The sequence below is a fragment of the Puntigrus tetrazona genome, chromosome 24, assembly GCF_018831695.1.
Source record: "Puntigrus tetrazona isolate hp1 chromosome 24, ASM1883169v1, whole genome shotgun sequence".
Classification (NCBI taxonomy): domain Eukaryota; kingdom Metazoa; phylum Chordata; class Actinopteri; order Cypriniformes; family Cyprinidae; genus Puntigrus; species Puntigrus tetrazona.
The window spans coordinates 11,381,760-11,399,850 of NC_056722.1; the positions used below are offsets into that span (position 1 = coordinate 11,381,760).

At 38.8% G+C, this 18,091-nt stretch overlaps 1 protein-coding gene across 10 annotated transcripts in view; it reads left to right on the top strand.

Moving 5' to 3' along the window:
• Nucleotides 1-14,543, top strand: part of kmt2ca (lysine (K)-specific methyltransferase 2Ca) — a 104,667-nt gene extending 90,124 nt beyond the window's left edge. For 4 of the 10 annotated variants that reach the window (XM_043226737.1, XM_043226740.1, XM_043226743.1 and 1 more), the window contains 20 exons: nt 13-76; nt 163-395; nt 1,029-2,681; nt 2,881-3,084; nt 3,405-3,569; nt 3,663-3,792; nt 4,059-4,206; nt 4,451-4,629; nt 5,587-5,723; nt 5,827-6,043; nt 7,309-7,448; nt 8,112-8,207; nt 8,616-9,768; nt 9,999-10,135; nt 10,336-10,478; nt 11,172-11,346; nt 11,807-11,923; nt 12,026-12,099; nt 12,397-12,505; nt 12,610-14,543. In XM_043226737.1, the coding sequence (XP_043082672.1) occupies nt 13-76; nt 163-395; nt 1,029-2,681; nt 2,881-3,084; nt 3,405-3,569; nt 3,663-3,792; nt 4,059-4,206; nt 4,451-4,629; nt 5,587-5,723; nt 5,827-6,043; nt 7,309-7,448; nt 8,112-8,207; nt 8,616-9,768; nt 9,999-10,135; nt 10,336-10,478; nt 11,172-11,346; nt 11,807-11,923; nt 12,026-12,099; nt 12,397-12,505; nt 12,610-12,702 (5,367 nt within the window). In that variant the 3' untranslated portion in view covers nt 12,703-14,543. The remainder of the gene's footprint in view (nt 1-12; nt 77-162; nt 396-1,028; nt 2,682-2,880; nt 3,085-3,404; nt 3,570-3,662; nt 3,793-4,058; nt 4,207-4,450; nt 4,630-5,586; nt 5,724-5,826; nt 6,044-7,308; nt 7,449-8,111; nt 8,208-8,615; nt 9,769-9,998; nt 10,136-10,335; nt 10,479-11,171; nt 11,347-11,806; nt 11,924-12,025; nt 12,100-12,396; nt 12,506-12,609) is intronic. The other 6 variants (XM_043226739.1, XM_043226745.1, XM_043226744.1 and 3 more) reach the window with 4 other exon arrangements.
• The last annotated feature ends 3,548 nt before the right edge of the window (nt 14,544-18,091 follow it).

An 18,091-nucleotide genomic window follows, 5' to 3' on the forward strand; every position in this document is an offset into this window, starting at 1 on the left:
ATTTCCCTTTAGGATGGAAAGTTGCCACCACAGATTGCGAGACCCAATCCCCCTAACTTTGCACCAGGGTTTGTCAGTAAGTGTTTTTTTTCCTAATTAGTTTATTAGTAAGTGTTATTTTTCATAAGTTGATCTAAGTTGACATTTGTTTTTATTTTCCAGATGATTCTCAGAGAAAACAATATGAGGAGTGGCTTCAGGAAACTCAACAGCTTCTTCAAATGCAACAGAAGTTTTTAGAGGAGCAAATTGGGGCCCATAGAAAATCTAAAAAGGCCCTCTCTGCTAAACAGCGCACTGCGAAAAAAGCTGGACGGGAATTCCCAGAAGAAGATGCAGAACAGCTGAAGCTTGTGACTGAACAGCAAAGTGTGGTTCAAAAGCAATTAGAACAGGTAATATAGTTATTTTAAGGAAGATAACTTAAAATCATCCACCCTGCGAGTTTAAACCATGTTTAAATTGTAATAAATCTTTACATTTAAAGTGGCTTTAATTTTTCTACTTGCCTTTTTTTTAACAATGTGTCAATCAAGTTGGAAATGGTTTACTTCAGGGCAATTAGTCAAATTTTGATTTTAATTGAAGAACCACCCCTTGCACACATTTTTTATAGAAATAGAAATCATTTACTTTAGATGGAAAATGTATGTTACACTAAACTAAAAGCAACTGCTCCACTCCACAATGCAAGGGTTGCCAGGTCTGTGTTTGTAGAATTAGTAGAAGATTTTCTTTTTGAGTTTGTAAAATATCTTATCATGTAAGATGTGCTTCCTTTACACAAATTATGCCTGATTTTGAAATCAAAAGTGAACAGTGAGCACTTATTCAAAAGCCATTTAAATACCCTACATATTGATAGGAGCTTCCTAATGCTTTTTGTCAATGGAGTGGAAAGACCTCAGTTTCTAATTTATGGTCTGATAGTAACACTAGTAACTTGGTATTTGGTTAAACTTTTTCAGAATAATACAAACAAAATTATATCTATTGTTCACACTTAATTCTCTCTGTTTCTCATTTAGATACGGAAGCAACAGAAGGAACATGCTGAGCTCATTGAGGAATATCGTGTAAAGCAGCAGCAACAGCAACAGTGCCTCCAACCTAGTGTGATGGGTCCAATGAAGTCCATGGCAGGAATGCCAGGACAGTCCCCTGGAATGATGCCTGTTGGACCCCCAATAGGGCAGCCTATGATGGGTTCTATGTTGCCGATGCAACAACCCCACTTTGGTAAGCCTACTCACATGCCCAATGTTCCAGGTTGGCATCCAAGTGCTGCTGGAACAATGGGTGGACCCAGGATGCCACCCCAAATGCCACTGCCTAACCACACGCAGCCTCTTCAGGCACAGCCACCTCCCCCTATGGTTCCAGGTGGTAAACCTGGGCAGCCTGGCCCTGTAGCTGGAAGTAATGGTGGAGGATCAAGTAGTAGTGCCCCTCATGTAAAGTTTGATGATAATAATCCTTTTAGTGAAGGTTTCCAGGAGCGAGAGCGTAGAGAGCGCCTTCGAGAGCAGCAGGAAAAACAACGAGTGCAGCTCATGCAGGAAGTGGAGAGACAAAGGGCTTTGCAGAGGCTAGAGCTGGAGCAGCAGGGTTTGGGGCTTGGCCCTGACAACAGTGGGGGTGGTCTTGCTCAGATGCCCTTCTATAATTCTGACATATCACAGGAATTCATGCCGACATCCAGACCTCAACAGCAAATGGCCCCAGTTTTCCCTCAACAGGGAAATATGCCATTAGACTTTGTAGGTCCAGGTCCGGCCTTTTTGCAAGGTGGTGAGCGCAGACCTATGCCTGGGAATGGCTCCTTTGGCCCAGATATGGGTCCTAATTTTCAACCTAGGAATCCCATGATGCATGGTTTCTCCTCAGGTCAGCCACGTGCACCTGGGTTTGGAGGGCATGGAATGCCACCCCACAGTGCAGGTGAAGCTTCCTCATTTGGCATGGATTCCACAACCCCTTTACCTCCTAATTTCCCTGGGTCAGGACAGTCCCTCATCCAACTCTACTCCAACATCATCCCTGAAGAGAAGGGCAAAAAGAAAAGAAGTCGAAAGAAGAAGCTAGATGATGATGCAGATTCTGTCAAAACTCCTTCGACACCACATTCTGACATTACTGCCCCGCTTACGCCATGTGTATCAGACACCTCTTCAACCCCTACACGTAGTTTTGCCATGGTGGGAGACCAGGACACTTCAGAGTTTTCCAACCCTGTAAGTTCTATGACTGGCCAGCCACCATCCTCGGAGCTGGAAAACTCACTACCTGGAGGTTCTTTACTTCTGCGACAATCCAGTGTGGGATCTGAGGCAGAGAGAGGACTCCTTCATGATATCAAGCTGGAAAAGTTAGAAGCCAGCGTGTGCCAGAAAGCTGAAGGAGAGGCAGTGACTGGAAAAATGGCAGGAGGAACTGGTATAATAAAGACGGAAGAGGGCAATGAGATTCTCACCTCCAGCTCACCGTCCCAGAGTCCAGCTCAGAGCACCAAAGTGGACACTGGAAATGAGTTACTTAAACACCTTCTAAAGAACAAGAGCACGCCGCCTCCTTCCGGAACACCTCTCATACATCAGATGACCAATGACAGTATGCGATCAGAGGATGAGGGGCTAACGGACAGCAAAGGCTCTTTAAGACTGGACAGCACAGATTCTTTGGTAAAAGCTACCTCACTACATAGCTGGTTAAAAATGTGAAGCTAAAATAATATTCTTAAATGTAATTTTGTGAATGTAGATAGATGACATGAAATTATAAAGTACAGAATTTTAAAATTGTAAAGTGACATTTGATTGATGTTCATTAGATAGTCTGCATTGTCTTCTTAGAGCTGAAAGAGTTGTTTATTGTCTATAGAGTGGCTTAAATAGCCATCTGACAGGCAATCCAGATTTGGAGCCTTCTGTGCCAGGGCAGTGCAAAAGAAAACAACGCAACAAGCGGACACCAAAGAATGGAGCTGAAAAACCACCGTCACGTTGGAAGAAGAGGAAGAAGGATGATGAGGAGAGACAGGCAGTGTACACCAACACAGACACACTGATGACTCAGCTCAAACAGGTAAATACCTACTACTATATCCAGAATCTCAAGATCAAATTATGTTAATGCAAGGACTAATTTTGACATGTAATCTGCTGTTAACAGTAGAGTGTGCCATTATAACCAAGGAGAAGATATATGATGCAAACATTTGATGTGTAGACTAAATTGATCGTTATGGTCATCTCTGGAAAGTAGTTTAATTAGTGCTTATGCAGTATATAACCCTCATGTCCATTGACAAAAAAAAACGATGCTAGCATTGGATGTGGACATCATTATTTGCATGTTGTTATTGTTTCGCTCAAATCATGTGTCCTCCATTCTCTTCCTTACAGCACCTGTCTATGCTGCCCCTGATGGAGCCTTTGATTGGGGTAAACTTTGCACATTTTCCCCCATATGGCAGTGGGCAGCTAAATGGGGAGAACAGGCTCTCTGGAACTTTTGGAAGTGCATCACTGGATGGTGTATCTGATTACTATTCACAACTCATCTATAAGGTTTGGCTTTTATTCTTCAGTATTTTTCCAGTACTATGTAGACATGGTAATTTTGCAGATTAATTTTAATTTAAGTTTCTTTTTTTTTTGTAGCAGAACAATCTTAGCAATCCTCCAACACCTCCTGCATCACTGCCCCCCACACCGCCACCTGTAGCCAAGCAGAAGTTGGTGAATGGTTTTGCCACGGCGGAAGAGCTGGCCAGGAAAGCAGAAGCTTTGGGTAAGCATAAGGGTGATGGTATATTCTTATTGACAATTTCAATCCCATTGTTTTATAACAGATTTAAACAGAATAGACAAAATGGCTTACATGAAGGTAGATAAGGAGGGCAATTTCTGAAGGTTAAGCACATCCTTTCAATAAAAAAATTGTAATTGTAATATGGAATAGGGTAGTGTAGTTTTTTCCTAAATATTAATATTATTCATTAGCTGTTTTAAATTTAATCTTTGGTGATCAATATTTATTTTTGACTTATGCCTTAGTTTCTAAAAACTTGGGTCAGAAGCAGCTGACTGCTCCATTCAAAGCTGAAGATGACCTGCTGGGGCACACTGTAACTCACGGCCCAAAGACTGTAGATGTTCCTGCTTCACTTCCCACTCCACCCCACAACAACCAGGAGGAACTTCGGTAGGTTTTCAGGGCTATTTGCATATATATGTCCCATGTTGCCAAACGTTTGGCCATTAGCATGAAGTCACGCAACTTATTCTGGCTAAGAGCCCCCACTAAAATAAGCATTTGTGCTCAAGCATATCTAGTTACAATATGCATGAGATGACTTTCTGACCCTGAGACTACCTATTATTGACCATAATGTCTTGATTTTGTTTAATATGTATATAATGGTTCTGTTCCTGTGTGTCTCTAATAGGGGTCAGGAGCATTGTGTCGACAGGGACACTCCAGACAGTTATGTCCCATCATCCTCTCCTGAGAGTGTGGTTGGCATGGAGATCAGCCGTTATCCTGATCTCTCTAGAGTTAAAGAGGAGCCTCCATCCCCTGCTGTCTCTCCAGTCATCCCCATACTTTGCAGCACCAGTGGTAAAGGTAATCTGAAGAGACTAATAAGAAAGACTAGTGAGCTACCTGCTGAGATAGCATATTAAGACAGTGTGTGTGACATTGAGGCAAAAGCTGTTTTAGAGTAATGACAGGTTAGACAAAAATAAAAGATAATGAGGTGAAACTAATATAATGTGTTGGCATTTGTCTTCTGTATCAACACATAGAAGGTAGACATAATAGAGTGTAACAGTGCCCGCCCCCTTTTCAGTGACGCTGGTTTGGAAGCATTTTTCCCATAAGGCATAGAGATAATTAAGTCTTTGTTACAGCGATATAAGCCATAAACCAAGCCAACCAGCTATAAAAACAATCACTAGATAACACTTTTAATTGAAGCAAAAAATTTTACAGAAAAACAGTGTACTTGCTACAAGTTGTTTGTAATTTGTATAGAAACTATATTAAAGTTAAGTACAGTTCATGAAAATATAATAAAAAAGCATTTGAGAGCATAGGAAAACTGACTTGTGTCATTTATGTTGCTTCAAGGAAATGGGTGGAGCTAAAGATCTGTTTTGTTGCTTGGCTTGTGGTGATTCCCCTATTGGTGGAATATCCTGTACAGCATCACAGCTAATGTAGATCACCACAAATTCTGCTATTAAACAAAAATAAGTTTAATTAATGCAAACAGATGGCTCCAGCTAAAAATATATACAATCAAATGACAAACTTGAAGCTCAAAACTTGTGTGTCTTTAAAGGTTTATCAGTTGCTGTTAACATATATATTTCCCTATGGAGAAAATTAATAGATTTAAATTTTCAGAACCTAATTGTTGTATTATTATGCTTCATCCTAAGATACCAGGATCACAGCCATGCTAATGTTTTGTATAAAAGCATAACTGCTTAAGGTGTAAATATTCAAAACAGTAAAATATTGTTTTTAAAACTAATAATTTAATTAATTGGGATGTGCAACTTGTTTTGTCTGTAGGTTCTGAAGCCAGGCAGTGGGAAGTTAAGACAGAGCCACCAAGCAGTTTCTTCGCATCGCAGTTTGAACAGCTCTCTACATGCTCACAAACTGACCTGGTATCTGTATCTGTTACCCTGAACCCAGTCGCAGCACAAGTGAGTGTCTGCAATTATATTTTCCTTTCTTTAGCAGTAATGACTTGTTCAAAGCAAGAACAATTACATCTGACCTCTGACCATATTTCTGCTTATATCCCAGAACATTCAAGGAGTTGTGTCAGCACTGGCGAACATGCTTTGTGTACCCATCCCCGGGAACTTTGAGGTGATTCGCTCTCCAGGTTCAGAGCACCGCAGCTCAATAGACATGTTGAGTGGACTTAAGGTACCCACTCAAACTTCCCTGTTCCAACAACCTGGTATGAGGTTCCACAGACTACCAGGTGCCCCACTATCACACCAGACCTTCAGGGAGGGTGAGTGTATGTAAACAAAACTGACACATAAACACAGATACAGTTATTGTTTTTGACTGGCAAAATCTCAGGACTGCATTTTGCATAAACATTTTAAAGTACTTCATGTTTTAGTGCTCGATGTCATAAATGGACATGGCTTTAGAAGTGTTATCTGCTTTCAGAATAATGTTGGTGTATTTTTCAAATGATTGAACACATCCAAAATAGGTTTTGTTGCTTTTTTTGTTTTTTATGTAATGTGTCTACTTGTGCATATATATAGTATGTATATATAAATATGCATGCATATATATATTTAATATATTTTATTTTATTTTAAATATAATTATATATATATATATATATATATATATATATATATATATATATATATATATATATATACTACACAATATATATATATATATATACTACAATATATATAAATATTTACATAATATGCACAGTACACACACTTCATGTAAACAAAAACTTTATTTTGGATGCAATTAATAATTTAACAGCACTAGTATTTTTAAATTAGAGCACAACGTCATTTTGGTTAATGAAAGTTCTTAAGTTATCTTTGGTAATTTCAAATATATGTTCTTGTTTTAAAGACAGAAGTGAACTATAAATGCAATTCATTGTGATTCCTGTGCTAAATGATTAATATACAGTTTGGAGTGAATCAAAGTCTATCAAAGTTATTCTAAGACAAGAACACATTTTGGTTTTTAGGACAACTTCAATGAAAGTTTTGGTTTTAGGACAACTTCAATGAAAGTTTGATCTGGTCTGCAGTGTCCATGGGCATATCGCTAATGTAACCTGAAGTATCACGGCAGAGAAACATGATAGCTGTTTTGGCAGGAAATAAATTTCAAATAATCAAATCATTATTTAAAAAAAGGAAGAGGAGCCCACAAAAAAGGAGCCCACAGCAGAACAGAAGAAAGTGGTATTTTTTTTCAGTTTCCACAAGGACTTTCCTTCCACAAGACAGATCTACATTGTTTGTAGCGGACATCTACTACTATGTATAATATTATTTTATTTTAAATAAAAAGGTGTAACATTAAACTATATTAGAATGCTCATAAACGCACAGACATCTCAAGTACATACGAAGGGGTTCAAGGTTTGCGTAGACATTTTTGGAAAGGTGCATTTCAGGCTACGCTATGGCAGAAGTATAAATCAGCCTTGAGTTTTATTCCAGCTGCATGATTTGTAGTTTTGATTTATGTCTTTTTTTTTTTTTTCTTTTTTTTTTATTCCAGGTTCAATTCTGATCAGACCAGACTATTATTTGAGTGGAAACAGTCCAGGGCCTAAACCCCAGTGGTGCTCCAATTGCAGGGTGGTGGTTCTTGGAAATGGCGTTCGGAAATCCACCAAAGACCTGCCAATAAATAAACAGGTATAAAACAAAAAGTTATAACTACTGGATTACCCCTCCCAGATGACTGTCATATATATCATATGCATTCTGGTTCCTCATGGATGCCTGGTTGAGTCATGAGATCTCTCATATCACTACCTAAGGGCTTCGTTTTTGCTCATTCAGTTGGTGTGGGTCTAGACTACATCCTCTGACTGAACATAGCACTGAAGAAGGCTGAAGCCGAGGGCCACAGAGCACTTGAAAATGTTCAACCCCCTCAAAGTCCCTCAAGGAGGCACAAAATAGTGCTCCAATTATGCTAATCCAGTCCCTGGTGGGAAGTGAAAATCCACCCTGCTGCAGTCACTGGGTTAACTGACATTACCCAAGGGATTGTGTGTACCAAGGCACGTTTTGTGAGATACCCAAGTTCAAAAACAGTTAAGCCCATTTCAGGTCATTTAAATCATGGGACACCTTTGATGTCTCCCACCCTTTCCTTTTAATAGTATGCAAATCTTATTCCTTATGGCATCAACAAAGGTTTCCAACATATGCAAGCTTTGATCTCTTGCCAGTGAGGCACTTCGATCTAATGATAATTTGCGACAGTAGATGGGAAATGGCATGCCCCGTTTCCCCTCCATTTTACAGTTTCTGCCTAGGGTGAGCCTGATCTTACAAATGTTTTTTCTGCAGGGCCATGGAGGAGCTGAGGGGACCCTTGTCTTCTGCAGCCATAATTGCTTTGTTCTGTATTCAGTGGCCATGCAGAATAAATTGGTAGATGGCAAGGTAAGTAAAAACCACCACAAATCAGGTTATAAAGTCATCGACTGACAGAAACTATAACTGCCAACTTATGTTGTGCTTTTATACCGAAAGTGTGAGATCCGCTGCTTTATTTAGAAAGCAAAGTGATGTTACTCAGTCATGAAGTCTTCTTTAGTAACTAACATGAATCCTTAATTTAAGTGACCATTGCAAATCATTACTAATTGTATCATTAAATTGAATATGCACAAAGTATTTTATATCACTTTCATTGTCTAAAGTTTACAAACGTGTGAACGTCTTGAGCCTTTAAGAGCACTAAATGGTCTCATCCGTGTTTTGCTACTAGTGCCATTACTTTTAAGAGAACAGTCTTTTTTGCCCAAAAAAATCAGACTCAGAATTCCTTTTTGTCTCCTGTTCTTACAGTCAAACTTGCCTCCAACATCTGAGTCTGAAGACAAGCAGAATCCTACGAAGGTGCTTCATCAATACAGTAACAATATATCAGATCTTGATGTGCACTGTTTGGCCCAGCTGCAACCTAAGCAGTCTCCACCTTCAACTCCAATAATATCCTTCCCCTCCATTACTTCTGAGACACTCAGAGGAGATAGTAGATCTGATACACTAAAGGTCACAGTCAAGCTAAAGCCTCGGCTACGAGCAGTACACAACGGTGGGGATGACCCTCGTTATTTAATAGGAAAGCGCTTTAAGGCTCTACGTTGGAGAAAGTGGAGCGTTCATATCGTGGTGCCTAAGGGTAACTACCACCTGCCGGAAGAGGAAGAGGTTGATCAACTACTGAAAAGACTGGGGACGTCTCTTAGGCCTGAGCCCATGCCCAGAGACTTGCGCCGCTGCTGCTTCTGTCACGAAGAAGGTGACGGGCGCACTGATGGGCCGGCCCGTCTGCTAAACCTTGATCTGGACTTATGGGTTCACCTTAACTGTGCCCTGTGGTCTACTGAAGTGTATGAGACCCAGGCTGGAGCGCTCATAAATGTAGAGCTAGCCCTGAGGAGGGGCCTATCGGTGCGCTGTGCGTACTGTCAGCAAACAGGTGCCACAAGTGGCTGCCACCGCTTGCGTTGCACTAATGCGTACCATTTCACTTGCGCCCTTAAAGCACAGTGCATGTTTTTCAAAGACAAGACTATGCTGTGTCACCTCCACAGACCTCGAGGAACTGGCTCGATTGGATGTGGTTTGGCAGGAACCGAGCATGAGCTCCGCTGCTTTGCAGTGTTTCGCAGGGTCTACGTACAGAGGGACGAGGCACGGCAGATCGCCAGCATCATCCAGAGGGGTGAGCGGGAGCACACCTTCCGTGTAGGCAGCTTGGTATTCCATGCAGTCGGTCAACTGTTGCCTCAGCAGATGCAGGCCTTCCACTCGATGTCTGCCATTTTTCCTGTGGGCTACGAAGCCAGCCGGATCTACTGGAGCATGCGTCATGGAAACCGTCGTTGCCACTATGTATGTTCCATTGATGAGAAAGACAGTGAACCTGAGTTTATCATCCGAGTGGTGGAGCAGGGCTACGATGACTTGGTTCTTACTGGATCCTCACCAAAAAGTAAGCAGTTGCACCTAATGGCATTTACACTGTTTACCAGATCTGATTAATTTTTTCCCCTAGAGGTATCTGGTACAGATCTAGATACAGGTAACAACAATGCTTAGGAACAGAAATTTCTCCTTACAAAAATGTTTTGTGTAAAAGAAATAATTTTCTGAGAAAACAATGTTGTTTAGATTTTTATTTTTTTTGAAGCTATATAAAAATTTCCTCATGTTGTGGTACAGGTGTTTGGGATAAAGTTCTGGAGCCTGTGGCTGAGAGAAGGAACGAAACAGGGTCTCTGAAGCTTTTCCCAGTTTACCTGAAGGGAGAGGATCTGTTTGGACTAACTGTATCTGCTGTTACCAGGATTATAGAATCTGTAAGTGATGGTCAAATCATGGTTTTAAGCAGTTATTGACTGCTATATATGAGTTTACAAGAGTGCTTGAACACTGCAAGAGTACGTAGACCTTTCCTAACTTTTCAGAGCTTTATTTACATATTTTAATTTTCAGTGTTAAATTTTTTGCAAACTGTTTACTTAGTAATTGTATTGTAACAATTAATCTTTGCTTTTAGCTTCCTGGAGTTGAAGCATGTGAGCAGTACACGTTCCGTTATGGCCGTAACCCACTGATGCAGCTGCCCTTGGCCATCAACCCTTCTGGATGTGCCCGCTCTGAACCAAAGGCTTGCACACATGTCAAGAGGTTTGTGTTAAGGTATTCTGTATAATTTAAATTTTCTTTTCCGTCCATGTTTGTATTGGATTTCCTGCTTTCCCTGTGGTCTGTGAGTGAACATCCATTCATGTCCTGGTTTACCCTGTGAGCTTGGGCTACTGTGAATTAACATGGCCCTCAATCAATTATCAACCAATCAATCAATTTTTATATAAAAAGTGGGAGACTAAGTGATGAAAAGTGGTTTGAGTTGGACAATTCAGTGAACTGCTGTTTTAGTAATTCAAACCAGTGGATTATCAAAAAAGAACCATTTGTTTGTGAAATCAGACTACATTGTTCCTGTTGCTTGTTTGTGTATGCATCTTGTTTGTTTAATGTCTTTGCATTATTTCATTGCGATCTGTCTCTTCACGTTCAAAAATTATTCATTAATTTGTTTTCTGTGGCACTGTACATTAAGCATAACAGATGAAAATATTATAATATTATTGCTATTAGAGTATAATACTCTAGTATACTATTAATGTTTCTATTACTAGAAGATATAAATCCCAGTATTGGAGTATTCATTAATGGAAGTAAACAGCATGTCTTTACAGGTTTTTTTTTTTTTTTTTTTTTTTTTTTAAATATGACCTCAAAAATGGTTTTGAATAGGACCCAATATAAGCCATTCCTGTTTTCTGGTTTTTAAACGTGTTTTTACACGTGTTTCTGTTTCTTATGCAGGCCTCATACCCTCACCAGCAGTATCTCCTCTAAGACCCTGCAGAGCACTGGGAACCCGGCTGAGATGGGTATTGCCCCATACAGCAAACAATTTGTCCATTCCAAGTCCTCTCAGTACCGTCGGATGAAGGCTGAGTGGAAGTCCAACGTCTACCTGGCTCGCTCACGCATACAGGTAGAAAGATCTTTATGACTTTGAGTATTAGGGGATTTAGTAGCTTAAAAGATAATGTTTGGAATAGCATGTAACACAACCATCATACCACACACATGAACAAAAATATATATATATATATTTAACCTATACAGTTGAGCTATTGCATTTGTCAGTGTTCTGTATACAAAAGTACATTGTTAGATGCTGTTTTCCATAATTCAGTGCACTTAACTCATCCTTGTATTTTCAGTATGAAGAATAATTAATGTGATTTATTTTTTCTGCATTATTTAACATTTTACATGCTACATGAAGAGGTCGTGGTACAATGCCATAGCATGCTACCATTTAAAATGTTTATTTTGTAATTTCTGCTTTGAATACAGTAAGCAGTAATACGTTAACCGTTATTTTAACAGTGGTTTTCTGTCTTCACTCAAAGCTGTAGTAATTTGAGATTTGCATTATTTTAATTTAGGGTTTAGGGCTGTACGCTGCTAGGGATATTGAGAAGTACACCATGGTTATTGAATACATTGGTACCATCATTCGCAATGAGGTGGCAAACAGAAAAGAGAAGATGTACGAGGCACAGGTATGCATTAAAATAAAATTAATTTTTTTAATATTAAAGTCATGCTGAACAAGAGCATGTTCTGTCCATGTGTTGTTAATTGATTTTCGCTTTTGTTTTCAGAATCGCGGAGTCTACATGTTTCGCATTGACAGTGAGCATGTAATTGATGCGACTATTTCAGGAGGACCTGCAAGGTGGAAAAATTAACTTTTTTTTTTCCTTTTTTAATGCCAGCAAGAGTTAGCTTTAGACACTAGGGCCAAAAGATACTTAAACAAGAACCCAAACACAAATGTTTTGCATGTGTGTAAGTGTTCATGTAGCTTATTTTATCAACTGCATACTTGGAATTGCTTTCAAAAGAATCTCACAAAATCAAGCTTCCAAAGCTAACAACATTTGCTTTGACATGCATTCACATAGTTTTTTTTTTTTTTTGTTTTTTTGGTTTCACTCTTGAGTACACTAGTAAACATTCTTTTTTCCTCCAGGTATATCAACCACTCCTGTGCTCCCAACTGCATTGCTGAGGTTGTAAGCTTCGAGAGAGGTCATAAAATCATCATCAGTTCCAACCGCAGAATCCAGAGAGGCGAAGAGGTAATGTTAGATTATCCTACCAGTCTCACATAAAATGTGGCTCAGTAACATTTAACATTGTGATCACTTTTTTTTTTTTTTTTTTTTTTTTTTTTTTGTTTTAGTTATGTTATGACTACAAGTTTGATCTGGAGGACGATCAGCATAAAATCCCTTGTCACTGTGGTGCAGTTAACTGCCGGAAATGGATGAATTGAAAGATAACAATTGAACATGCATTCCTTTTTATTGTTATATAAAAAACATTGTAAGGGCACGATGTAGACCGCAGAACTGTAGGCTTTTTTTTAAAGGCGTAACGACCTGGTGTTTGAAATTAAAACGACTCCAGGGTCTGTTTTGGTTCAGTGGCAGAAGTCTTGTAGTAGTATGATTGAGCACCTTCACCTAAAATAAAATAGGCTGCACACTGGTAACTCTGAATTGCAAAGACAATGTAAATGAAAATGTATTTTTCCTTCACAAGAGATGAGATGATTTTTTTTTTTCCTGCACGAGACGATGAGGCTCGGCAGATGGCGAGTGTGTGGTAAACAGGATTTTCAGGTTGGCTTAGGCTTGAAAGTGCTGGTCACAGCCTTATTTAGATATAAAGAGGCAGGTCCTCTGGGTAAAAAAAAAACCTATATATATATATAAATATATAAATATATATATACACACAAATATATACACATATAGTTACAGAAATGTAGACACCACTGAACAAGGAATGTACTGAGAAGACTTCCTTAGGGATAAAGCTAAGGGAATTATTAACTTGCACTAAAACAGAAAGATACCGTTTAAATACTTGATTCCATGAGTCAGTTTATTTTTTCCTTTGTTTTGATTTCTGTAAAATAAGAGACAGCTTTTGTATTTATTATTGATTGAAGCTATTTTTTAAAGATGTGGAAAAGCAGAGAAGTTGAGCTGCTGGGAAAGCCTGCCGATTGGTCAGAACATGTTACTTTATACGATGTGTAAATATCCGTCTATAAATGAAAATTTTTAAATACTCGACCAAATGTTACCTTAACTTTATCATAGCTGTCTGGGTGACTTTTTGTTTGTTTTCAACGAAACGAAATGGAGAAAAAAAAAAAAAGATTTAAAAAAGTATTTAAGAAGGATGTCAAGATATCATTTTGAGAGTATATGTATTGTATAAAATTGTACAGATTCTGTAAAAAAAAAAAAAATGAATTCAGAGTATTTTTGTTGTATTTAGAATGTAGAATCAATATTGTCTAAAATGATCTGACCACTTGAAGAACCTTTTCCTTACTATTGCTTTTTTGCCTTTTTTATATATATGTATATTTTCGCAATCAAAATGAGCATCAATCATGCTGAGGTGATTGTGAAATCTTAACTCTGTTCATCAGATTAGTGTGCGCTGTGAATCCCCATTTGAAGACACCCATAAAGCATTTGATAGTTTCCCAATAGCGAGCACTAGCTGTTCTTAATCCTCCACAGCATAGACTCACTTTTAGAACTTCGGAGATGAAGTTCAATGCCTTTCACATTCAGAAAACCTAATGCGTAGACATTTAATGAAATGCTTCTTTCTTGTTTACATTTAAAGAATTAAAGATTACTTATTTTTGGTGTTGGTAAAAGTAAAAAAAAAAAATCATGGTATGATGTCACACACTCAAACCTGGTTGTAGCACTTTGCAGACCAGTTTGAAAAGTTTTTTTTTTCATGTGCACAACTAATGTGGACTGCAATTGTTGGTATTCTTAAACAGTCCCAAGCTTGTAATATACATGGCATGATGTATTTTTTCAATTTTCTGATAAATCAATTGTACATAATTCCTCAGTGACTGGCTGTAATAAAATTTGTTTCTTGGATATTTTTTCCCTTCTTGTACAATATTCAGACATTTAACAGTATTTGTCTTTTTTCTTTGTCCTGTATAGTAGTATCCGATGTTAAAGCAAAGCTTTTTTTTTCTTCTTTGAAGTATACAATGTGTGGGTTTTGGAGTTTGTGGAATCAGGTTTAGAAACATTTACAAAACAAAATAAAATATTTTATGTCATATTTCTTTTCCTGTCGTTTTTTGTGAAGTTTTATCAAAAAGATATTTATGTATAATGACATAAAAGTCCTGGGGCCTATACTATGAAGCTGGTGTAAGTGGGCATTTAAATCTTCAGCCTTTAGTATCTTTACTACCCAAATGTTTCAATGAGTGATAGAAGGTTTGCACACATCTCAAGAGTGGTTTTGGTCCACACCTCTTTAGAGATCCTTTCTAAATCCTTAAGGTTTCTTGGTTGTCACCAAGTTTTAGCTCCAATTTCTATTGGGTTATTGTCTGTAAAAAGGCAAGGCCATTCCATGACCTTCTTCCTGAGCCCGTCCTTTGTTGCCTTGGTAGTATATTTTGCATTGTCACGCTAGAAGACACTGTTCTGAGGGAAGGAGGTTCTTATTTAAGATTTCACAGTACGCAGTCCCATCCATGGACCCTCAAAGTCTTCCTGTAGCCTTAGCAGAAAAGCAGCCCCAAAGCGTGTTTCCCAAACCTTACTTGAATGGAGAGATGGTGCTCATGGAGTAATTTCTCTCCCTCACGGTAGGTTGAGTTGATGCCATTTTGGTTTCACCTGACCACAGCACATTCTCCTAAGCCTTCTATGAATCTTTTAAATGTTTATTGGCAAACATTAGATGGGCCTGGACATGCGTTTCGTTGAGCAGAGGAACAATTCAGGCATTGCAGGATTTATAACCATTGTGGTGTAGTGTTACCAAAATTCACTTGGGGACTTCCGATTATTAGTTCTGGGATGTTCCCTCACGCTTCTCATGATCATCCTCACCCTTCTGAGGTGAGATCTTTTAATCCATTCCAGACTTGTGCAGGTCTATAATCTTGTCCCTGACATCCTTTGACAGCTCTTTGGTCTTGCCCATAAAAAGTAGGAATGGAAGATAAAGATTCTGTGGACAGGTGTCTTACTTGCACAGCTAGCTAACATTAAGAGGACTTTCTTAAAATTACAGTATTACATGGGCACATAATCTGTGGGAGCCAGAATTCTTGCTTGTTGGTAGGGGATCAAACATTTATTTAACTTGATCAAACATTCATCAATTTACCTTTTATGTAATGTGCCTTTGTGGTTTTGATTTGTTTATATTCGTCCTTGCTAATAATTGAACCTACTAAAAATTCATAGTGCCTATATTTCTTTGTAAGTAAACAAAGATTCGTAAACCAATATACCTTATATAAAAACCTGGGCAAAAATGCTAAAAGTATGGGGCTGTATGGGGGACTCTCTCTATTCCAGCATCATGGTTGCCCAGTGCACAAAACAATGGCCTCAAAGACATGGTCCCACCGCCTAGAAAAACACTGTATTAGGTACAATATGCAGTTGAATTATTTCAAATGTTCTGTAGGATTTGTACGTTAAAAAATAAATAAATCAAGATTTCAATGATAACCCGTCTTTGGTCATTGTTGCCTATCAGTGATGCAATTTCCGCACTATCCTCGGTTTCCGGCTATAATTGTTACTGCAACACGTGTGGACAAATGCGGAAGTGACTCCCGCGTGTTACAGCGTTGCGCATTATAACCATTCATACACGTTTATGAATGGAATAATAAGGGGTATTCGGATTTGTCATCGCTGAAAAAGTGCCGTGAGCGCGCGCACGCTGACAGGCTTACCGAATTCGGCTCGTGGACAGGAGCAAGTGTATGAATAATGTAAGTAAGCGATTCATTCATCAAACAGTGTATATACAACTTTATGAGGGACGTTGTTTTAAGTGCTTAATATCGCGGTAGACTGAAATCAGTCAATGTTCAATGCTCTCTGTTTCAGTAACCGTGGAAGGTACAGGTTTCATTCATTAAATTCAATTCATTAGCTCAACTGTGAACGTAATTCGTGAATTCCATACATAGCCGCACATGCAGGGTTGACTGTATGATTTTGAGATCAATCGTTTCACACTGGGGACAGTTATATAATGTCATTTACTCTTTCTCAAGAAGGCAGCACAATCCATTAAGAGCTAGGGGGTGTAAACTTTTGAACAGGAGGATGACGTGCAATTCTTTTTTTTAAAAAGATCACATTTTTTCATTTGGTACAGCGCTTAGAAGCTACATAAATACTTAAATATTTCCCAGAAGACTAAATAAGTACAACGTGTACCCTGTTCGTCCAATTCAAAAAGTGTGCACCCCCAGCTCTTAATGCGTTGTGTTGCATTCTTGAGCATGAGTAAATGTTTTTGCCTTATATAATAGCTATGTATGAGCCCCTCAATTGTTAATATTTGTAGAACGCTTCTTTGCCGTCATTTGGGACACTTCTAATCCACTCCATTAATCCCTTCTCTGCCTCCCATTATTCTTAAATATTTTACTCGATGCGTTTCCCTATTTGTCTGACATTATAAATGCTGTTTGTTCATCCAAAGACCAACAAATGCTTCTACAATCGGCAAATGCGGGCGTAACCAAGGGCCGTGGTGTAACTCACGTGACGCTTGATTTGTAACGTTACCTTAAAGGCGCACGCGTTCACTCACGTGCAGTCTGCGGCAGCGGATGTTGCCAAGTATTCTTTCCCAGAGGAAACAGTGTAACTTATAAACGGTTCCACTTTTATTTTCTTTGTCTACAAACAAATCTGTTTTGCGGTCGCGGTACTTTATAAAAGCAGCCCAAAAAAATCACAACCCGCGGCTGCGTAATTTTCCCGCCAACTGCATTTCCCAGGGTCGCGACAACACTGCATACATATGAAAACAATATCTCATCGTATTCACAGCGTCACCGAGCTTCGCCTTTGTTATCGTTTTGAACATGCGACCTAGTGGCGAAAAATTACATATTGCGCATTTAAACTTAGCACAAAATGGTTCACGTTGCTTATGTAGCCAACGAGCTTACTGCCTTGCGATCATATGGCTGGCTAGCGTTTAGATTTCTTCAGCGTGCTGTCAGAGTTTCTGAAACCTTCCCCAGCTCCACCTGTATAGATGTGCTATGGGTTATTTTATATGCTATTTTTGCAGCAGCAGCATGTCTTAAATACTCACAGCACCTTGTCGCCATATGCCTTTGGCAGTAGCAAGTTCTGGTACCAAATCCGCCAAGACCAAATACACCGTCATATCCATCACCATGCTAATATCTTCCCAGAATTGTAATGACTGAACTGTGGTCATGGCAGATTTTGAAATGAATTGTTGTTTGTGTCAACCATTCACACATTCAGTCAACGAGTCTCAATTCTTTTTGGCCCACTGGTCCCTTTCTAGTTTGGCTGCATTATTCAAATTTGTCAAAACACTGCCAATGCGCATAAATTTACATACAATACTTTTTTTTTTTTTTTTTTTTTTTTCTGCCCATGCAAGAGCACTCAACTACAGGGTCTCAGAATGTACTGACTCGAATAACTAGCAATAATCTAGCTTTTTAATCGGCATACGTGAAATTACTCAAATATTTTTAATTATGGCTTGCGTCTGCTTTCAGTCTTGCACTTTAAAGTTTTTGGTCACTAAAGTCCATTAAATCATATCAGCAGATACGTTTTGGTAGTGATTTTTAA